This window comes from Amia ocellicauda, chromosome 17 (assembly GCF_036373705.1).
Source record: "Amia ocellicauda isolate fAmiCal2 chromosome 17, fAmiCal2.hap1, whole genome shotgun sequence".
NCBI classification, from domain to species: domain Eukaryota; kingdom Metazoa; phylum Chordata; class Actinopteri; order Amiiformes; family Amiidae; genus Amia; species Amia ocellicauda.
The window spans coordinates 15,094,543-15,117,957 of NC_089866.1; the positions used below are offsets into that span (position 1 = coordinate 15,094,543).

Below are 23,415 nucleotides of genomic sequence, written 5' to 3' on the forward strand. Positions count from 1 at the left end.
TAGCAAGTTAGCTGAGCTAGCAATGCAAACCTGGCATCAATAAAGATTGTTTAAATTAAAAAAGGACCCCTAACTCGACCAATATTTAAGAGACGAGGTCCCCTAACTACTTAGGAGTTGGCAGATGGCATCAATGAGAAAACCACTGAGTACACCTTCCGTGAAAGGAAAGGTGTAACAGTGGCGGGGAAATAGATTGGACAGAAAGTGAATATAGTTTGTTACCGAAAAAGTCAGAAATGCAGTTTCTTCAGTCCCTGTTAGAAATGTGGCTGTCAGCAGTGATAAAGGTGGTGACAGTGTTGCAGTGTCTGGCAACAGGGAAATTTGGGACCATCATCACAGCCGTCAATAAGCAGAAGTTCCCATCAGACCATACTGGCATTAACAGATCATTGACAGTTTATTGATTTCTCCACTAGAGTCCGACAAATTAATGAAAAATAATCCACTCATACAAACCATATTCATAATAAAATGTGTGCGCGGTGACGAATGCAACTTTAATTTGTGTTTTATTCAATACAGAAGTGTCTGACATAGCGAATCGGTAAAACCCTTCATGAACAACCCCAGTGTTTCCACCTGTGGCTAATTCCCTATGTACGGAAGAATAAAGTGTTCATTTTTAAGATGTTTTATGTATATTTTATGATTGTGATTTTGAATGTGAAGTTAATCTAACATTTTAATTCCATGTAGCATCTTAACGACCCCGTAATGAAGGAATAAGGGGGAAACTCTTATTATTTTATGTCAAATTATGAACAAATAAAATAGTTAGCTTAGCATATTGGTATAGTTGTATGTTCGGCTCTGTTTGTCTACATGTGATCTTTGTGTCTTGTTTTTAGTCCTCCCCCCAAATTAAAAAAAATACGTCACAGTGAGACGTATTCTAACATAAAACTGTCGTGGAAATGTGCGAAAAGTTAGTCCTAGGATTGGATCCTATTCCCAGCTAAAAGTAAGGAAGCTGTTGTTTTGCGGTTCTGCAGAATGGATATTATGAAGAAACGGGTCAGGACCGGATTGGCAGGTGGAGCTGCCCCGCTGCTGTCAAGCTCACTTCTGTTTTCCACTTTCCAGTATGCATGTTTTTAGATCTTAAAATGTTTACACCCAGTGTTTAAAATGTCCAAGGCCGTCTTTCTTCTTTAACTATGCACTCACTTTCTCTGGCAAAGTGTCCTAAAAGATGAACGGGATACCATTGTACTCTGGCGTGCGGTTGCATGTCCCTTCTGGAGCATCACCGTTACTTCAACGCTGCGGGAAAGGCATACTCAACTATCCACAGGCTAACTGGCTTCATTTGTCCAGAAGAGTGAAATAAACAACCACAATAAAGTTGATCATAACCATAATAAAACTAGATTAAGCCCTCTGTGTGGACAGCGCCTTATCTCGCACTATTCGCGGCTGAAGGACTGCTCTCGGTACAGGCTGCGTCTCTTTGTCTTTTCATCCAACTTTTCTGCCTCGCTATTGGTGCAGAGGGGATGCGGACATTACCGATTGGGTGACTGTTTCCCCCCCCCACCCGTTAGTTGTACACCACTGGACATGCCCACCCTAAGAGCTAAATATCCCGAGCACTTTAGATTTAAAATTCAGTTTGAATTTCAGCCTGAGCAGAAGGAATAGGAGAGAGAGAGAGAGAGAGAGAGAGAGAGAGGAGGAGAATAAAAAGACAGCGCAAGAGAGAGACATCACTGCACCCTCGAGTCGGATAGGTCTATACCCAGACTGGAAGAGAAGTTTTCCAAGAAGAAAGTTGATCATTAAGACACAACTGAAAAAAGACTTTTGATTCTTTCGGGAAGAAGAAAGAAAGGAAAGACAGAACGAGAAGAGAAAGGAAGAAAAGAAAAGCAACCCGACCGAAACAAAGAGAAGCGCCGGAGCACGGAGATGGTTTCTGCGGGGCTGGAGATCCTCGGGCTGGGGCTGTGCGTCCTGGGCTCGTTCCTGGTGATGGTGGCGTGCGGGCTGCCCATGTGGAAGGTGACGGCGTTCATCGACAGCAACATCGTGGTGGCGCAGACCATCTGGGACGGGCTGTGGATGAGCTGCGTGGTGCAGAGCACGGGCCAGATGCAGTGCAAGGTGCACGACTCCGTGCTGGCGCTGACCCAGGACCTGCAGACGGCCCGGGCGCTCACCATCATCTCCTCGGTGCTGGGGGTGCTGGGGCTCATGGTGACCATCGCCGGGGCGCAGTGCACCAACTGCATCAGGGGCGAGTCGGTGAAGGCCAGGGTGGTCAACGCCGGGGGGGTCGTCTATATCATCAGCGCCTTGTTCGTGCTGGTGCCCCTGTGCTGGATGGCGCACAACATCATCGTCGATTTCTACGACCCCGCCGTGCCCTCGCCCAAGAAGAGGGAGATCGGAGCGTCTCTGTACATCGGCTGGGCCGCCACGGCGCTGCTCCTCCTCGGCGGGGGGCTGCTCTGCTGCTCCTGTCCGGCCTCGGGGAACCCCGCGTACGCGGTCAGGTACGCACCCACGAAAAGAGCCGCGCAGAACGGGGACTACGATAAGAGGAATTACGTTTGATTTGTTTCTGAAGAACTTGTGAAGGCTTTGTTTTTTGAAGAGGCACCTGTTTGCCTTGCACTGCAGAGCGCCTGCACCGTCCACGGGACTGACCGGCGGACTTGTATACTTAAAAAGAGTCACTTCTGCGCACCTGTGATGGGAAAAAAGCAGACTGAAATCGGGAAGAAACTTTTTTTTTGTTGTTGTAATTTTTATTTTTTCTAAGAGGACGTTTGTAATGTAAGACCAGTAAGAAAAGAAAAAAAACAACCTTTTGTCTTATTTAGATCTGTTTTGTTACCTATTTGGGGAACTATTGGGGATTCTGAGATTAATTAAAAAGACAAACACCAAAACATTTTTAGGTACCTTCTACACTTTCTGCTCCAGCGACACCAAGAGCTTCGTCAGTAATGCATTTTAAGTATATCATATCTCTAGATGTTTAGATTTTGCTTATTGCAATTGCACATGACTGTAAGCTCATCCCGAGTTCAGTGTGTGCCTCTATCTATCTTTATTTTAAAACATGTATTTTCTGAATTTCTGTATATTGTGCAACCGATTCCCTGCAACAACAGCACATGTAGTGTGTGTTAGTATTGTAATCCGTAATGCGCATTGACTAGAGCTCTCCAGCCGCTCGGGATGGAGAGGCATCTGTTCACACTGTAAAAAGCTCTGGCGCTATATCACGTACAAAGTGATTGATTGGCACTGCTACAGGGCACTACACAGCGCCCCTAACACACTCGTTTTCTTTGTCAATTTACAATAAACACAGCAGAATGTGCCAGCGATCAATCAAAGTCAATGAAGGCGCGCAGAGCGACTGGAGATGAGCAAATGGACCGTAAAGTCAAAACGCAACTTTTACATTCCAGGTTATTACCGTTAGGGTTCAGAACCCGACCCATAAACCTCAGGTGTGTCTATAACAATGGGATATAAATGTATAGATCGACTTGTTTGTAATGATAATAAAAAACATCATATACTTGTATACAATGTATAATATGATTGGTCCTTAAGGATAAGTGTGTAAAAAAAAAAAACACCCAAATGAACAAATGATATCATTTCATTATAGACTACTGTGTTTGAACATTATTAAAACAATAACTCTGCACAGGTTTCACTGTACAGTTGAAACATTGTAACTCGCGTGTCTCTGTAACAGTTTTCACCGTCTTGTTCATCTGAAAGCATTTATTTTTGTATTTAATAAAAAGGTAAAGAGAACATTGGCATCTGGCTCATTCGGGTGTGGGGTGTGAGATGAAAGGCGAGCTGTGGAGGAATAAAGTGTTTAAACGTCACGTCTGTGTCCGTGTCCTGTGTGAACTGAATTCTGCAACAATTTGGCAACTGTCAGCTTTTACTGTAAAGATCAATGATCCAGTGTCACAACAATACCTTGATGTCCAGCTGCCTTTAAAAGTGCTTGCCAGCTCATCTTTGTATGTTAGTAGTAGTAGTAGTAGTAACCCTAACGTTATTATGTATGTTTTCAAGTCAGGATTGTTGTGCACTATATAAACGCCGTTTCCAATTGTTCTGTTCTTCTTAAACCCCCAACACACCGCACCACCAGCACGCCCCCACTCACACACCCGCCCTCGGCTGGACGAAGTATTTTGGTAAGCTGTGAAAGCGCGCATAACAATGTGGTTTACCAAAGGGTCCCGTATTACACAATGGCGCACCGTGACGCAGCCACCCCCGCACCCCCATCACCGCACAGGGGATCTGCTGCCCTGTTCAGCGGGGCTGGGGGGGTGTAGAGAAAGTATAGCGCTCAATACAAAGTACATTAAGGAAGATGCATTTCTCCACTGGAAACAATCTAAGTTGTTTGTTTATTACTCATCTTGGATATACTACTACTGCTACGATGACTACTACTAATACTATTACTAAGTTCAACTTTTCAGTTTCCTCTATTGCTGGGAAAATCCCCCCCTCCCTCTCTCTCTCTCTCTCTCTCTCTCAGTCTTTAGTATGGATTTTGAAAGCTTACAAAGTTATATTAAAGAGACTCTGAGCCAAGTCATGTGTTCACTTTCAATTCACTAGAAAAACAATCATTTGCAGCCTAATTGTCTTCTTCTGCCTTTCCCCCTCCTGAACGGAATATAGACGTTTATAAACTCACAAAACACATGTTCTTACCAACAGCTAACAACATTTAGTGTTACTTCAATTATGATAAAAAAAGGTTATTGCTAAGCAGTTAAGGTCAGATGTAAAACCAAATCCACTTGCAGGAAAGTCCCCCCACCCCATTTGTTCAATTGCTGGGTGACAATCTGTTAAACAATCTGAGATTGGTTTCTACCGGAGGTCAACATCCCCTGCACTCCTTGGCAACGCTGTTATCGCTGTCCATGTGGTTATGTGTCATACAGTAGAGATCTGCCTGCATCCAGATCAAGAGCTGCCTGATTTCATTTCCTCCCGACTCAGGCCTGTTACGCACCGGTGACTCACGGGGCCCCTAGACCCCGCTGTGCGCTGATCAGCAGGTGCTCCGTCTTTCTCTTGGTGGTACAAGTGGCTGTTTTTTTTTTTTTTATCTTTATTTTTTCTACATCAAAACATTCGTGTCGCATTCCAGCAGGACGGACGTTAAGAGGGTAGCCAATGGAAATAAAGCGATTTGATGAAGCAGGACGATGGTGAAAGAGCCGGGCCTGTGTGCCGGGACAGCCACAGCTTGTGTTTCCGCCCAGGCTCTGCGGAAACAGGGATTACTGTACAGGGAGGGAGACCCAGACCCGGGTGGGATGCTGAAACTGGCTAGCTGTTATCAGATGTAGAAAACACACATTGAATCGAAGATCAGTGGGGCCAGCCCAGATCAGCTTCAGTCTGGGGGGCTGGGGGGTTGAGTCACTTAGGGGCCAAGCTTGGGATTGTATCATTAAGAGTGCTCCCCAAACTGTCTTGACCCAACTCCCACCCTCCCAAATTCCTGAATCTTAAACAACATACAAACAGGACAGTACCCCCTCCCACAAAGGATGGTACAAGGGAGGCCCTCAATGTCCCTACCCCCCTGCCCAACCCCCAACACTTGGTGAAATTATGCCTGTGATTGATTGTATACTTATAGAGGTTGTGCTGCATTGTTTTTCTACTGCTTCATCTGCACAGAATCGCTGAAAGTTAGTAGGCCCCTCTACTTGGATGTCCATTACACCACATTTGTACCCACCCCCATGAATATCGACAGTAATACATAGAATATATCAGTATTATTTAGATTTTGAGTTTATTATTGCATCTTGATTTTGTTCACCATTAACAAGCACAAGAAGGAGCAGGGAACAAAGTGAGAAAGTGGTGGGAAATTGTGTAGAAATACTCACTTCCAACACCGTGTGTAGCTTTAGTGAGCGGTCATGAAAACAAAATACAACTCATTTTCACTGTGTTGGCAAAGCTTGCGTTACGTAAGGTTTGAGAAACAAAAAAAAAGAAACGACTGCTGACTCTTTCCCCTTCTCTCTCCCCCTCCCTTTGAAAAGCCATTATTATATTTCAGTGCGATAGCAATTTCCTCCCGATTTCTTCTTACCGGCATTCAAACTTTGGCATCTATTTTGTTTTGCAGTACAAAACTGCCCAGATAGTATCTGCAGTAGCTGGGCTGGGGGTTGTGAGGTGTCTATTGTGCCGTGTTTAGTTCCAGTCTGTGTGTGAGTGTCTGATAGAGGGGCCAGACCCCTGTAAAAAGCCCCTCACCCCAGTTTGTGGACGAGGGGAGAAAATAAGTAATTCGGCAGCAATGTCACTGAAAGAATTCTCGCCATGGCAACTGTGGAGAGCCTTTGGTTGCCTAGATACTGGGAACTGTTATATGTGGTCATAGTGGGATGCGTTTCTTACAAAGCAATTCTACAATCTGAATCTTCACAGTGGCTGAATGATCACAGTAGTCTGTACAAGAAGAGACTGGGTTTTCAATTAAAGCAAGTAACAAACAAACTGATTAATTAGTTCTTAATTAATTAATCCTTGGTTTGCCTTTGTGTTTTTAGTTTTTTTGGAACAGGTTTAAAACTCCATAACACTCCAGTTGAGAACTCTGTCAAGTGAAAAAAAAAAAAAAACAGCCACAACAAAGGAATGGCAAGCTTGTAGTTACACTAACTACTACAGACAGGCAAGACATTCGGGCCATTAGAAGTGACTGAAAAACAAGTGTTGCTCTCCTCAGCCCACTGGGCGTCATCCTGGGGCACCTATCTACCGTCACTAACTCTCTGAACGGGTCAGCCTAGAACAGGGAAAAAGAGAAAGAAAAAGGAATTCTGCTCTTGTTAACAAAAAACTGCTGTTCAGATTATTGATCTGCCAGAGAGATGAGCTCAAATTGTATTAATTAAAAAATACTCTTTTAATATCGCTGTGTTTAATATCTGGCATTTTGATTTCAGAGTAATGGGTACACACTCTCACTCACAGCAGCCCAGTCTTTCATCTGTCAATTAATGATTTTGCTATCTGACAACCCTATAAGGCTCACCCTTTTGTTGCCACACCTTATGCTTTCTTATAAGGTTCTGTGGCGTGTGGTTAGTCTCAGTGGCCGGAGTGCTGGACAGGGGCAGTAAACTTGACCCTGTCCGAGGGACCAAGAGCTGAGAGGCTAAGTGGCGTTTCCCATGATGTGTGTATTGACCTTTCACCCCCTGTGAGCCAGGGCAGAGGTCAGGGATGAAAGGTCACTTCCCCCACTGCTGACCAATCATGATCTCATTGCACAAACATTCCGGTGGTCTTTGACTGGCTGACCTGTCCACACACCTCCCATCCCACTCCCCACACACTCCCACACCACACAACAGGCCGGGAGTGTGGAGCATGCGGGGGAACACTTGACATTGATTGATTGAAAGGTGTCGGATGAAAAACCAAACCAAAGAAAAACAAAAACAAAAGAAAATGCAAAACACAACAAGAATACGAACACCAGATTCCGCTATCCAAGCGCATTCATTTGTTGTTGTTAAGATTTTGGTGCTGTGGCTCCCAGTACTGAACAAAGGTTTTGTTTGCAAGAAGCCAGAGGCCTCAGCCCTCTCTTTCTTTGCAAGGAGTCTCGCTACCAATCTTCCTCTCCCAGGAAGAAAGAAAACTGGGTTTTGTACAATTATTGCCTCTTAAGCTGAGGGACAGGAGAATGGGGTGGCTGACCGGTGAGTGAGTGGAGTGGGGAGAGGATGCATGTGAGCGTGGAGTGGTCAGAGGTAGGAAGAGAAGGGCAAGTAGAAGAACTTTTTGACTGGAAATGATCTTATTGTCAGGGAGTTTTCTTTTTATTATTATTGTTATTAGTAAGATTATTTTTGCATCCAAAGCTGAAAAGCACAGTGCTTCCCAGGCTGTGGAAGGTGCTGTTTGCACAATAACAGCTCAGAAAGGGTTGCAGAGCAGCTGTGACAGCAGGTCTGTCTGACATCCGAGTGCAACTCCGGAACAGGAAAAGAGACGGAGAATCACAGCAGCTCTGGATTACTCCCTCTGTGCAGGAAAAGCCTGACACTTGGCTATTGTCTCTGTACAGTGCAGTACAATGGGTCTGCAGACGTGCTCTTAGAGAGTCCTGCAAAGAGTTTGAGACGGACAGAGAGTTGAGACTGGAGAAGCACGAACACATCTGTCCCAGTGATTTGTGTTTGTCATGTAATGTGGATCTGGATCGCACCGCAGCGGTCTCCGTATGCACAACTCAAGTGCATGTGTGCTGCATCACATGTGCACACACAACACCACACTCCAGTTTGTTCATCTATGTACTTGTCCTCAGTTCGGTCACAGAACATCACCCATTCTCCAGGGCATCCAGAATGCACTTTTGGGTCGCAGTGCCACATTGTTTCTCTTGACCTCTTGTGTTTTTCAGTTCCAGACCGATTCCAGAACACTCAAACAGCAAACAGAGTTGTGAGGTCTGTTGCTATTATTTTACTGTATTTGAATTAATGAATGAACAGATTTCTCATTTCCTGTGTATCGGTAACAATATTGCACTTGCACATTGAAAACCAAAAGCAAAACATCCCCACAGAATAATGTTCAAAAAGTTTAAACAAAACAAATGGAAACTATTTATAGAATCAACAGGGATATTTTGGTCGGCAAAAGAATAAATATCATTTTCCATATCCAGGGACTCAGCAACAGAGGATCCAAATTAAGAAAGAAAAAATGTTATTTTTTAAACACTGATGGTAGTTGCAGGAAGTGTTTTATGTGCTGCTATATACAGCTCACTGCGCTCTATAATTAGCTCACAATTGGGGCTCAATCTTCGCGAGTATCTGAAGAGCAGTCTTTCTTTCCCTGCTGTTTCTACATTCGGTTACCATGTTACCTGACGTATTTCCCTGTTTCTGTGCCACATTTTTAAAGGCAAAGCTGCAGTGTTTCCCAGCTCATGGCATTCAATACTGATGATAGTAAAGGCAAATGGCAATTTACAGGTCTCCAAGGCCGGGTCATGGAATCATTTTGAGTCTGTTCTTCCTGAAGCCACTGTATGTTGTGCTCCTAGCTTTGAAGTCTTACACTGCATCACACAGTAAACTGAGATTTTGTAACTAAGGTATAAGGTTTTCACATGACCGAACAGAAGAAAACCGCACCTCCACAGTGGTGATGAAGGACCTAAAACAAATTAATGGGGGCTCTGTGCGTCTGATTTTGAGGGGCCCTCTGTGATAAGTCATTTGGCTCAGCCTGGGGCGCCAATTACCCCATCACCAGCCCTGACTCTGACGGCTACTCTTCCTCTCCAGCTGCCCTCTCACCCAGGCCTCCGTGTCTGCCTGCCTGCTTGCCTGCCTATTGTACCCATGGTCTGCGCTGCAGCTTTCTTCTCCGGATACCAGAACCCCAGCACACTGAGACCTCCCTCTCTCTTAAGGTAGCGGACAATAGGGGGAGCGGAATCAATTCAGTGTCTGGAGAGAAAGATGGGAGAACAAAAACAGTCATTTTAATTGAGCTGAACCTTGCCCATTCCTGAGCTGGCCTTTCGATCCTCAATACAAAGCAGTGTAGAATGTCTACACGGTGCATCCTATACATGATACATTAAGAACATCAACTTGATATCAACATTAGGCCTACATTAGTAAGGGTTCATTAATCTTTCTTCTCTCAACTTTTTTTCTCCACAGTTTAACTGCTTCAGAGAGAAAAAATCAAGACTCCAGTTGACTGAAGGCAGGCCGTGTGTGTGAACCTTTGATTGGCACTCAGAGATCAATGGAGTGGTCAGTGTGAAGTTTCAATATGCTCCCTGTCTTCACTGGGTTCAATCAACTGGTGCTTTACCGCTTGCTCTACGTGCCAGAGCCAGGAAAATCTGCACAATGTGACACACACAGCGAGTGACTTGCCTGAAAAATAACATGCACCGCTTTGTCACTAATCATTAGGGTTTTGCTAATCCATTCAGGAATTTTAGATTTTCTTACATTGTGAGCCCAGCCTATATGTGTGTCTGGGAGGGGAGGGGGGATTAATTACTGTAACTGCTAGCTACAGAGCACAACACAGAAAAAACTAAAACAGCTAACAAGAAAACATGAGTCGGCCTACCTTTGTTTTGCATTTTATATAATTCTGTTCAATGTGACTTAAATGTTCTGCCTTGGGGGGGTCTCTGACCGATGTGAAGAATGCACACATAGGAATATTGATCTTAAAAGGCTAGATTTCAGATTCGCTCAGTTTACATTGAGTGTGTGTTGGAGGGGGATTAAAAATACATTTTAAGCGAACTCTACAACAAAACCTTAAACTGTCCGGTTTCGTGGAGTCTTTTCCGACTGGCCGCTCCGCTCCTGTCTGACCAGGCGGGGGCTTCCAGGCCCCGCGAGCGCGGTGTGCTGGGGCCGCATTCCGCGAGGGCACGGGGCGGAAAGGCATCGGGCATGGCGGACAAAGAGGAGTGGAGAAAGACAGCTTGCTGAGAGTCAACAGTGCTGAACAACACGCCAACAACACTCTCGTTACAGTCTCTCTCCCTCCACAGCTTTTGTTTCATAGATGTTTTCAGTTTGCATTGGCTGGTGTACAACTTGTCATGGGCTTAATTCACTTTCTAATTGATTAATTAATTGAGGAAACCAAGCCATCCATTTAAAATCTTGATTTCTGACAGCTTGAGTATGGATGATTCAATAAACATGTAAAAAAAAAAGATTGGGGAATGAATGCATAAATAAATAATGCAACTCGTGTTGTGGCCTGAACGATGACCCTACATTATCAAAGATGGGTCTTGGAGGCAGTGCAGTGCGACAGGCCCTGAATCCACACTGCGAACAGCAGCAGTGGTATCTAAGGCTGGACTGGCGGATTCCTTGGCTGCCATGTGTGATAGGTGCTGCAAACCGCGCCCGATATGGTCAGAAGACGCTCAAAAGAAGTTGACGTTGATCGCCTCGGCGGGGCTCCGATGCGTCTGGAATGCACCGTGTCACACGCCGTGCTCTGGAGCCTGCTGTTGCCCGGCGCTCGGCCCAGCTCCAAACCCAGCGGAATGCTTGAGGCCGGACCCAGGAGGGGGGGAAGGGGTCAATGAGAGCAGAGCCTCCAACCTGAAGAGATTAAAATCCGGGCCGACTCACCAGCAGAGAACTTTAATTGGGAGAGGCGAGCTGCGCTGACACAAAGCCAGACAGGCAGGCCGGCACCTTCCCCCATCACTGCACAGTGCCAGTTAGACCCCCGCAGAGCAGAGGAAAAAACATAATTCAAATGGAATCATAATTCATTCACGTCTGTTTCGATTCAGTATTATGATTATACTTTATAGATAAAATGCACAGAAAATAGTGCAGGCAATGTTAAACATTTCTATGGGGAAAGAAATGGGACTCTTGTGAAGACTTGGATGCAACCAACGTGTATTACAAGAAAGTGGCAAGTTAGGTTTATCTGTGCAACACCGTTATGGACCCAGCCGTCAACTCTAGCGAATCTCCAAGCGAGACGGACGTATTTTACAATGCTTTCCTTTCTTTTAAACAAATGGGCAGTATAGTGTCAATGTGGCAGTGGTGGGGGGCAGAAGTGAGAATATAAGTTAGGGTTCGTGAAGGTTCAACCAATGGGTGTAATGATGTTGGAGTTACTTTTTGCACCCACCCCCACACCCACTGGTTTTGTTTTCAGAGGGTGGGTGTGGATGCCTACTGAGAACAATCACAGACGGAAAGAGTTACATGGGGGGTGGCTGTGGAGGCAATCTCAGCCATAGCCCCCATTTTGACAATGGCACCCTCTGCTGTGCAGCAGGGATGGCATTTGTAATACAAACTGAAGTTGAGGAGAAAAGCCCCCCCACCCCACCACAAAATGCACAGAAAAGAAACAAAAATCAACACAATGAAGCCCTACATCACACAAGTAATAGTTTAAATTTGTCTCAATTTTCCTCCTTTCCGAGAATTGCAAACAGCAGAATCCAAACTTGGGAGGGGGCTAGGGGGTAGGAGAGCAACAAAATCAGATCCAAAAGATAACAGCTCGAGCCCTTTGAGAAAGTGTGTTTAGCTTTCAACAGGACTGCGGCTCCTTGCAGCTCCACGTTATCGGACAAGCCAAGCGTAGATAAACAATTATTTGGCTCATTTCTACCGTCTGCCCGATTCATAATTACAATTATAGAAAATAAACAGTGGTGGGGAGGCCGGGATCCACCCTGCAATCAGCACAGAGTTTATAAACACAGGGCCTGTGCGTGCGGAGGGGCCCTTGCACAGCTGCACTGCTGTTAAGGCAGCACCTTAAGGTGGAGCTGAGCGAGACCCTGCAACATGAGAGGCCCAAGATCAAATGAACAAGCAAATCAATCCATCACTGAAGCACCTTTCTTCCAAGACTCACATTCTCAGGTATTGTGCGATTTAAAATAAACAACCGAATATCAGGCGAGTTGGCATTCAAGATGCATTAGAATTAAGTGCAAATCTTAAAAAAAAAAAAATAATAATAAAAAATATATATATATATATATATATATATATATATATATATACATACACACACACAAAACGAATCTGCATTTCTGCATTTGGTGGGGTTTACTCTGGAAATCCTGCAATGGTGAACGGGGGACGTCACTTCAGTGGGATACACCCAAGAATGTATCGCTGCAGGCTTGTGGACCTCAATTTCACTTAACAATTTGAGCTCATAATTGCAAAACTAAAACCACACATAGAAGGTTGAGAGCTCACAGCTGTTGCCGGCTTCTGGGGTTCACAGAGCAAATGCTTTTCAAGTCAACCGCCTCTTCAAGAGGTGGCAAATGAACACAGGCTGAAGATGAATGAGGTGTCGGGCAGCTCTGTTGCGAAAAAGGCCTTTACTTCACTTTCATCCTAGAACACCTTAAAACGCTGCAGGCTGCACAAACAATAACTGGAATATTATGCCAGTAATTGAGATGTGAAACTCCTCTGTGGATGAATGAAGTAGGAATGGTACACCCGTGGATAATAAAAACAAACAGACAACCATATGATAAAGATGGCGAAATGACACCTGTGCATTGTGTAAATCTAAAAGCAAAACAAAAACCGACATGTCTTTCCACACGGCGAGAGAGAACACGGCTCCACGATTTTGAAAGAAGAAAATTACACACAATGGGTAGATGCACCTAGCAATCAGCAGGTCTGAAATTACACATTTAAAAGAAAGCAACCTTTTTTGGGGTGGGGGGGGCTTTTCGTTCTTTCAGTAAAAGCCAGTTAAAGCCGTCACTTCAAACTCTAAAGATGCTGTATCACACACATCTATTTTTAAGGCACCTCCAGGGGATTGTTCCAGTGCACAGTGTATGATTTGGGTACAATTATTCCTTGAGCTGTAAACCTCCTGAAATTACACCTCTAATTATATAATTTCCCTTGTTTACAGAAAATAAAAAACAAAACGAATATATATATATATATATATATATATATAAACAAAACATGCATTCTTTCTAACAGACTCATGGCCCACATTAGAGCTGACAAAAAACATAAGTCTTAAAATAGTGGGAAGTTAGGGAAGTGGAGCCCAGACTCCTGACCTTAAGTGTGGATAGCAAATCGAAGGAGTTCCTGAGTGACAATGCAGTGTGTGATTGGGTGATAAGTACCTACTGTATATAATGCACACATGAAAGCTGGAAATGCATATAGATGTTGGCATACGCTCTTTTGTTTACAACTTGTGCAAAGTCTTACCGGCCTAAACGTAAACGGAAAAACCACGACAAAGAAAAAACAATCAGGTCAAGAGAGGTTTAAAATACCTGCGAGGCACCCAACAAAACAAGACCCAGTGAACCTGCCCTGTTTTTATTTTTAATCCACCCCCCCCGCCCACGTTTTAGTGACTGAACTTTGGCCCCATTTCTGGCTCCAGCGCAGCTTCAGTGGAGATGGTCAATTAATCATGGCGTTTCTCCTCATTTGGACATGTCCATTAGCTTCAATCCCAACAGGGAACAAAAACACACTAATCAGCCGGGGAGCTCATTTCCTGCCCATGGAGGACCGTTGAGGAAGTAGTATCCAGTGGCATCCGCCGACGGAAACGACTCCACAATCTACAGTCGTGTTCAAAGATCTACAAAAGAGCTGACTGTATTTCTAAACCAGACTTTTTTTTTTTTTTTAAAGGAAGGATGGTGCAGGATTTATGGGGTTCACGTAAACAAACTATAGCATTCATCAGCTCTGACAGAGACCACCAAAGCAGGGGGGCCCCTCCCTCCTAGATGTGCAGTCAACATCTGTGGCAGATCGTGCTCATTAAATTAAAGTATATAAATGGGGGGCGGGGCTTGTAAATGGAATTGAAGGAAAACAAAGTAAATGACGAAGATCGAAACTTCGTCACTCTTATCAGCTCATTTACTTTTTCGTTTTCTGTCCTCCTCCCCACTCTACAGAATGAGGCATTGCATGTTAGATTATCTTTTTTTGGTGGTGCAAACATCTGTGGGAGTTATTTCTCAAAGATTATTTTTCACGTTAGTTCCCTTGATTAATGGGGGGGGGGGGATTAATAACACTGGAAAATAAACCAAAAAACCCCTCCGTTGTGACATAGTGCCGTGTGATTTACCACAGCTGTCAGAACACATTCCCTGAGATTTTGCAACACAATATCAATGAATTTTCCCCTTCATGAAACAGAGGAACTAAAGCTACAGTAAAAAACCTATAGCAAAGGTTGTTCTTCCGAAAACACTCCCAGAATATTTCAGATGTGATGATAAATGATCATAAATCCCCCCCCCCCTCAGACCAAGGTTAATTAGAATAGCAATTTATTCACACCTTTGCTACAATACATCTACACTTTAAAATATTTACAGGGGTGGGCAGGGTGAACAAAGGAGTATTACAGACAACAATAAAAAAATAATTTGTACAATTTACACACATACAGGAATTAAAAAGATAAGAGACCAGCCCCAAGTTGGTTAAAACAGTCCCACTGTCCAGAGGCCTGGAAAAGACGAGGCATATCAATTAATTAGCACTTCAGTCGTTAAAAGACTCAAGAGAAAGCGCAGAATTCCTGCATTCCCATTAAACTCATAAAATAAAATAAAAATGTAACCAAATGAGACCCATGGGTTCAAATGCCCGTCTCGTCAACCTCTCGTTTCTCACAAAACATATTTGAGCATAAATAACAAATTTGTGTGGATTGTCAATCTGTCAAGTACTAAGTGACGCTATACCTACAAAAAAATGAAACAAAACCGGGGCAAAATGCAAGTCCTGTGGTTCACTCAGCTAAGTCTGCCTTGCAAGTAGAAGAAAGGCAGAAAAGCCGACAAATGATCTATCCATAAATTATATAAATATGCGGAGACCGAGACAGACAAAAGCACCAGATCTGGGAAGATGTGCGTTTTTGGGCTGATCTGAGCACCAAGGCCTCCCTGCAGGTTTACCTTCAGGACAGCAGGGTGATGAGAGCATCCAGGAACTTGCTTCTGTCCTCAGTCTTCAGCTCGATGACTGAAACACAAACACCATGATAAGACACTGCTATGAACACGTTGCACAGATCTGCAGGTGGGACCTCAGCACAAGCCACTGTGCTATTGTACGGTTGGTTGCTCAGCCTCATCCTACAGTAGCCAGGGAGCCCGGGACTCAAGCGAGCTCACAGGAAAGCGTGCAGCACGAGCTCATGAGAGGGGGGAACTCCAGAACCAGACTGCCATCCGGTGGCGCTTGCTAGCATTGCAAGGCTTTGTGCAGTTGGTCCACCTTTCCCTGGCGTTTCTTACTTCATGGGTAACTTTGTCAGTGATGAAAAATAAGCATATTTTACTGAGGCCTGTAGTTCATTAAACTTCATTAAGCTACCTCAATTTAAATAAATTATTTCCCTGGACAACGGGGTCTGCTAAGAAATAAATAAATACATTAGAATTTGGAGGCAAGACAAGTGCCGGACTCACCGGCCGTGTCGAAGTGGTCGTGCAGCGTCCGGGAGCTGGTGCTCTCAGCGGCCTTCTCAAACGCCCGCCCGAAGAAGCTGAAAAGGGAATGAAGGGAAGGAAAAAAGGTGAGATGGTTTGGCTCAGGAGCCAACAGCACGGGAGGCAATTTACAGAGCAAACGACGGCAGAGCCACAGGCAACACACGGTGCCATTAGCCCGTTTTTCATCAGATCCCAGTTAAGCTACAGAGAGGCCCCCTGGGAAGTGAAACTGGGCACCCCCCCCACCACCACGGGCACTGTGGGGAAACTTACTTCTTCTTGTCCGAGGTCTCAGAATCTGGAGGAATTCCCACCACGATCACAGTGCCCTTTTCTGCATCCAGGGGCGCAGCCATGACCAGGGGCAGCAGCCTGCAGCGCTTGTTCTTGGTCTGAGGAGTCGGGGGGGGTGGGGGAGAACGAAAACAATGAGACGCAGTTCAGCTCAGACTGAGAGACAATCAGTGAAGACCAGGAGACATTCACACTGAGACGAGAGGGTGGGGGAGAGACGGGGGCAGAAGTGTGCTAAGCATTTAGGCATACATTACCGGTCAAAAGTTTTAGAACACTTCAATTTTTCATTGAAATGTACACAGTTTAATGTCTCAATGCATTCTGAAATGGGGGTGTGGGGGGGATACTTGGTCTGAGTAGGAATACAAAATCTCGGAAAATGTTGACAATTATGACCTATTCTGGAACCAACTGGTAGAAGCTTCTGGTAGAAGCAACACACACTCGAGAGCTCAAAAAGTCAAGATGGAAAACTGTTTACAGTGTACTAATACACAACGATTTTACATAATTGGATCTGAACTTATCTGTGTTTGATAGAACATCAAATAATATAAACTGGATTAATCCTTTGGTTGTTCTGAACAAAACAAGACTATTTGCAAAGAAATACGATCAAAACTGATCTGTGGCCGTCTGAATGAAACCCCCCCCGGAGCGGGCTCTGAATGACAGTGGGCGACAGACTGTAAATCGGATGGGTTTGAGAATGAAACGAGCCGATAGCCAAGAGAAAAAGCTTTCAAACAATGTGCGCATTGTAGGAATACAGTGTAACTTCTGTGCACAGGAGCTGTGTGTAACACTGACAAATAATGCTTAAGAGGGTGTAGTAACACAGTATATAACTCTGAAATGTACATTATTTTTCAGTTTTTGGTAACCTAAACTTTTTTATTTTTTAACTTATGGCAGTTTACTGCTTACTGTTGTACCATTTCAGGTTACTCACTGGACTTAAATTGCAATAAAAACTGGAAAAATGTAGGTGTTCTAAAACTTATGACCGGTAGTGTATATGTGTATATATATTAAAAAAACAGGAACAAGGAAACAAAATCTAATTAGAAACAGAGCAGCAGTCACTAGCTTATATTGATCACAAAAACACAAGCAGGCAAGCAAGTAGACCAGTGCATCTCGGCTCTTCTTGGAGGAGGGGGGTGGCTTACCGAGCGAACGAAGGCCTTGAGCAGGTACTTGCAGAGGAGGGTCAGTGACATGGGCTTGGAGAACAGCTGGACGTCTGGGGTGCCCTGCGAAACAAACAAGCCCATTAGGGACACCCAGAGAGGACACAAACCCATAGATTGTTTTATTGAAAAACCTGACCACTGTATCAGTCACCTCGAAAGCCCCACAAAATTTGAACCGGTACAATGCTTCAGCATGAATTTCAAATCGAGGACATTCTTTTCCAATCACGTTTTCAAGCCAAGAAAACAAGCGTAGGTGAAATGAGGACCAACCAGGCATGTCAGAGTAAAACTAGCAATCCCAGCTGATACTCAGGCCCACAGCTGCTGACGGCTCCACACTCACCTCCATGAGGTAGCAGTAGAGGAAGGGCCCCTGTGAGATGATGAGGTTGGTGCAGATGCAGCTGGCCACTGTCTGCTGAACCGCAATCAGCTTCTTCTTGGCCAGCTCGATGCCCTTGTGCAGCTGTTCCAGGTTACTCCTGCGCAGAGGCATAACGTCAGCAACGCACAGCTCAGACACTCAACGCATAGAAAGGGAGAGAGACTGCGAGCATACAGACATGAAATGATTTGACCAGAGAGAAAGACCGAGAGGGAGAGAGCGACAACAACTATGGGGTTGAAGGACACATGATGGAGGCAGGGGAGGGGAAGGGGTGCACCTGGAGAGGCAGTCCAATGCGTGGATGAAGTTGTCAGTGTTGCTCTCATCCTTCTCCATGCTCTCCAGCAGGGCGGCGGCGGCGTGCACCACATCGCTCGCCAGGAATTTGTTCTTGAAGCCGAAGTGAACGCCAAACGTCTGGATCCGGATATCCTTCATGCTGAGACAGAGACGGGTGGGGAACATAGGAAAAGCAAAATATGAAGAGAGAAAATACAAAACGAAGGTTTCCAGAGTCACCTTGAACATTTACATGAACCGATACATGTGAACAAAGCAATCCTAGCTATGATAAAACATTTGTGAGTAGGTCAGTCAGTTACCCATATTTGTTGGAGGATTCCTCTATGACCTCTCGGAGGTTCTCTTTGATGGAGATGTCCATCGCGTTGAATTTCTGCCTCACCTGTTTCAGGGGAAGACTGAGGGAAAGAAAAAACTGAATTGACACCAATGCCAAGACGTATGACGTATCCAAACCACCAGAACAGGTTCTCCAGGACCAGGATGCAGTAGTGGGACAAGGTCAATGTCCTGCACTTCTCAAATTACAGAAGGGTTCATTTTATTCACTGTAATGTTCGTGTAGATTGTCTTTTTATTGTGTTGCCCGATATCCTGGAAAATGTCTTGTACATGTAGACATCACCACGTACATCATCTAGGACAAAGACAACTGCTATAAAACTGTAATAAAAAGAAGGCAAGGTGATGCAATTAGACATCGCACCACAGGTGTGGAGGAGTCCAGGCCTCAAGGGGATAATGAGTTCCTTCAGGTCTGATGGGCACCTTCCAATCAGGAGTGGAATAAGACGTGGGCATAATAAACAGAGTGATTTGAATTATCTGCCTTCTAATGAATCCAGTCGATTAAGCAATTAAGAGCCTGACCTGGTAGAATGGAAACCCAGGAACCCCCTTCAGGCTTGGAGGACTGGGATTGCCCTCAGTAGCAGAAGTCTGAGCGGATGTAGTACGTACCCCATATCAGCCAGGAACTCCTGCAGCTTCTTCTGCCCATGGACAGACCACAGCTTGAAGTTGGAGGATGTGTAAGAGGAGTTGAAGATGCTCTCATACAAGGACCAGTGCTGGTACAGGGTCAGGCGCAGGCTGCACGGCACAGTGAAGGAAGCAAAACCTCCCACAAACAGAGCACCTGGAGCCACACATCAGACTCAAAGACTCTCCCACATATACTCATCCTACCTCTCCCACTCCCACTCTCCCTTCATGCATTATAATAATGATGTATTGTGCAACGTGCAAGTCTGTTTTTTTTGTAAGACTGAGAAATTGAGAGATTAACGGTCTTCATCTGAATGCTACGCCAGCGGCAGGCAGGTACCCGGGTTTGCACACAGGCAGAGCACTGATCACATATGAGTGGCCCAGGCAGAACAGTAAGGACCAGCTTTAAAACCCAGAACAGCTTCATACCAAACTAATTAAGGACGCAGTTTATTATATAAACTAATGTATGCAACCACTTCCTGAATCCCCAGGCAAAAAATGATCAGGTCACACTTTCTGTGGAAAAACCCATTTGGTCGCTGGTGAGGATACTCGTATTCGAAGGAGATGCGCATGCAGTCTATGGACAGGGAGTTCTCCTCGTCTTCGTTGCGATGGTTGTGTCGGGATACGTGTCTCTGCAGGGCCGCCACATCCGTCACGTATTTCATACTGCAAGAGGGGCCGCGGGTCACAGGCAGGACGAGCAAACACAGCAGTGCATCTCTACCACGGCCACAGGGCCACTTACCCCAAAGCTTAACTGAACTGACAATTTCTTAATTGGTTACATTTAATTTTTTGGTTTTTGGTTGGTTCTGAGAATTTGGAATGCCTTATATAATTTTATATTTAACTTGAAATGTCTTAATTTAAGAATTCTTAATAAGCTCCAATTTGTTTGTTAATTTCAATTAAGTAACCAAGAGCTTGGCAAGGGAAGAAAAATCAGTCCTCTTACTGTGTGATTTTGTCTTGCACCCACTGGTCCGTGAGCCCCACGACTGACCACCTGTTCATAAAACAACAAAGGGGACAAAATCAGTAGTGTCTAAAATTTAAGGTGTCAAAATGTTGACCCCAAATGCTAGCAGTAGTTATTAAGCGATTCAGTAGTTTACAACACTGATTGTGAAGTGGTGCAAGTGGTAAGCTAATGAGGTTTGGCTTTACTGGCTTGACTGAGGGAAGGACGGTCTGGCAGCTGTGTACAGACTGTCAAAGATTTTATTTTGTCCAAGGTGTAGTCTCTCAGCATCAGAATTTCTCAAAACACATTCAACTTAACCCTTCCTCCCCCATTTGTGTTCCACACACTTGAAATCACAAGTTGGTGGAATATAAGTGTGTGCTGGAAGCACAGGATGTTGCCAGAAGCAGAGAAAATAAATAAAGAGGCACATTTGTTTCAATATCTAAAGTGGTATTGTATATATTTAAATAATGACATATTTCAGTCTCTCTTACCACAACATGTCCTTGGTGTCCTTAGACATGACCCAGGCAAGCTCAAACATCACGGTTGCAGACTGACAAAGACAAAATAAATGAAATGACCACATTACATTACATTGAAGGAAATCTTTCTCTGGTAATAAGAGGTAATGCACGGATTTCTCCAGAGCAGGACTCAACACTCACCGAAGTGCCATGGTACTCGTACTGCTCGTAGTCAAACAAGATTTCCCTCCTAAGACAACAGAAAGACACAGCTGTAATAACAAAGAATACCACGGCAAGGCTGCCGCAGAAAATAAAATGCCAGCCTCCCTGATCAAAGCTCAGAGACTCACCTTCTTCCCTCCCACTCTCGCCTCTTCCTCTGCTTCTCTATTCTCCTCTCCACAGCTCCCTAGGAAAGGAAGTCCTGAATTACTTAAACATCACTAGGACACACCTGTGCATAGCCATGGTGGTGAGACACAGAGACACATACTGAGAGAGAGGGACAGAGAGAGAGAGATGGACACGAGAGACTCAAATCTAATAGTTCAGAATTGTGGAACCTGCCTCATCGTAACGCCTGCGTTTCCCGGAGGGCTCAGAGCCACTATCACTCTCGTTCCCCGAGTCTTCTTCGTCTTCGTCCTCGTCCCGGAAGATGTCATCGTAGGCGGGGACGCCTAAGTCGTCATCCTGTTTAATCAGGAGCTTGATCTGCACGAGAGACAGATGGAAGAGATGAGGTGGGGTGGTCATAGTGCACCCTCAGAATCGGAAACGAAATGGTTTGCAGGTCTTTAGTGCCCTGGACTGTGAGGGGAGGGGTCCACAGAAACCACCAGGACTGCTGACCCTTACCGTACATCCACCAGGAAGAGCCTACTTGGACTGCTGTAGTAACCTGTAGAGGAGTCACTTGTGCTTGACCTGACGGGCCAAAGACAAGCTCTCTCTCTCTCTCTCATCCCTAACCCACACCACAAGAGGCACTGTGGACGAAGCCCAAGCTGGCCTGTTGGCTATGGGGAGTCACACCTACCTGTGTGTCGTTGTAGACGTTGACCACATCCACCGGCCGGTGGGAGTCACAGATGAAGAAAACTGTGTCGTCCTCTGGCTGCAGGGTTTCCAGCAGGTCTGCGTTGGCCCCGCAGTTGATCAGCACGAAGTAGCGGAACTGCAATGCAGCGCAACAAGGGATAAAACAGATGCACATTGTAAGAGCCTGTATGGGACACTCATCGGCATCTATCAATCCCCCCAGCGTCTGCAAAAAATCGGTGATGGTGTCTAAACCATCATCAAAGTGGCATGTGTGTCACCAGGCTGTTGCACTAATCACAACTTGTAAATCTTAAAGGGCTGAAAAGTAACAATACAAATACATATTTGTATAAATGTGAGAGTTAAATGCCCCCACAATGCAAGCACCCATCAAAACATTTGCACAGCAGATTTATTTACCAAAACATACTATATCCAACCAAACACGGCAGCTCTAATTTCACAGTCTGTTCTAGATGCACTTTAGCTGCCTAGCAGGACCGCGTACCTGCTCCTTGTGCTCCAGGTAGGCGGTTTCCAGGTCCTGCCATCCTTTCACTGGCACCAGGGTGTACTGAACATGGTCACAGTGAAACAGTGCCTGAAGGAGGAGGAGAAGGATGGAGAATGTAGCTGAACTACAACTTGTTTGCACATCACCACACTGTGAAGACCTTTTCCACTTTTCTGCTAGTCCCTATAAACAGCACACTGGGAACAGTACAGATGGGCAGCTGTTCATTAGGGCTCTGCCTCGTACAAGACATCACAAAGGCTACAGACTGATTTTAAAATGAATGCTATTCAACTCACTTGCAGGATTTTGCAGGCACACAAGGCATCGATGTCGGAGGAGACGAGGAGGGCCAGCCTCTGGAGGGAAACACAAAACTATTCAACACACAACTGTATTCAGTATGAAATAATGCGGCCCACGCCATTAGGGACGTACTGTCAAAGAACCACCTTGTTTATTCAACATACTTTATAATGCAAATTACAGCACATAACAAACAGCTTTGCCACCCGTTGTTACAGCGAGGTGCCAGTAAATTAAGTAATTAATACAAATAATTTAAATATTTACTGCAATATATATATTTTTAGCGTTCGGTTACACATCCAGTTAGGTTGCTAGTGTTTAATTGTAACGTGTGTTAAGACTTGAGCCGGATAGGTTTTGTTAATACAACGTTTGGATGGAGGGAAGATTGCGACAGCGTAATAAACACAAACGGATGGCTGACTTTTCAGAGTTTGCATTGAAAAGGAGAGTTATTACTGCAAAGAGATGCATCGTTTACAGTCGGAGTTACTCGTCCTTTCTGTGCGGATCTACAGAAACATTCAGAACCGTTTGTTACCTGATTCACCACAACGTCATAAAACTCCTTCCGAATATCAGACACAAACATCTTAATCCCTTCTGCCGGTGTCCAATAATAGAGCAAAGTGGGCTTTAAAATAAATAAAAACAAATGAATAAAATGTATGTAAAATGGAGAACGTAAAGTACACACACTTCCCCTGATTAAAAAGAAAGAAACCTGGCGCCAAATTATTTGACAGGGCTTTTTTCCCTATTGGTGCTTGATAGAGACTGAACAGACCAATGGCGGTTGAGCTACTTTCTGATACGTATCGCAGGTAGATACTTGACCAATGGGACGTGTCCT

General features: G+C 44.8%; 2 protein-coding genes across 2 annotated transcripts; one reads left to right on the forward strand and one right to left on the reverse strand.

The window, feature by feature from the left end:
- The first annotated feature begins 1,595 nt into the window (after positions 1-1,595).
- On the forward strand, positions 1,596-3,615 carry cldn5a (claudin 5a). The gene has a single exon (XM_066689322.1). The coding sequence runs from the start codon at positions 1,915-1,917 to the stop codon at positions 2,560-2,562; it is 648 nt and encodes a 215-aa protein (XP_066545419.1). The 5' UTR covers positions 1,596-1,914; the 3' UTR covers positions 2,563-3,615.
- Positions 3,616-14,879: 11,264 nt separating this feature from the next.
- On the reverse strand, positions 14,880-23,285 carry cdc45 (CDC45 cell division cycle 45 homolog (S. cerevisiae)). The gene is made up of 19 exons (XM_066689650.1): positions 23,104-23,285; positions 22,553-22,612; positions 22,248-22,340; positions 21,735-21,872; positions 21,259-21,409; positions 21,046-21,100; positions 20,894-20,942; positions 20,720-20,781; positions 20,214-20,264; positions 19,805-19,924; positions 19,220-19,351; positions 18,559-18,657; positions 18,234-18,395; positions 17,912-18,050; positions 17,542-17,625; positions 16,346-16,464; positions 16,049-16,125; positions 15,533-15,599; positions 14,880-15,078 (listed from the first exon to the last, which is right to left on the reverse strand). Exons 1-18 carry the CDS (start codon positions 23,152-23,154, stop codon positions 15,535-15,537), a joined length of 1,707 nt encoding a protein of 568 aa, XP_066545747.1. The 5' UTR covers positions 23,155-23,285; the 3' UTR covers positions 14,880-15,078; positions 15,533-15,534.
- Between the last annotated feature and the right edge of the window lie 130 nt (positions 23,286-23,415).

What these genes read in the sequence shown, in the direction of transcription:
- cldn5a (XM_066689322.1), top strand. Translation starts at nt 1,915, where the DNA reads ATGGTTTCTGCGGGGCTGGAGATCCTCGGGCTGGGGCTGTGCGTCCTG.
- cdc45 (XM_066689650.1), bottom strand. Translation starts at nt 23,154, where the DNA reads ATGTTTGTGTCTGATATTCGGAAGGAGTTTTATGACGTTGTGGTGAAT. An exon ending in ATGACGTTGTGGTGAATCAG is followed by an intron (nt 22,613 to 23,103) that starts GTAACAAACGGT and finishes GTTTCCCTCCAG; the next exon opens with AGGCTGGCCCTCCTCGTCTC. An exon ending in CAGGCGTTACGATGAGGCAG is followed by an intron (nt 21,101 to 21,258) that starts GTTCCACAATTC and finishes TTTCCTAGGGAG; the next exon opens with CTGTGGAGAGGAGAATAGAG.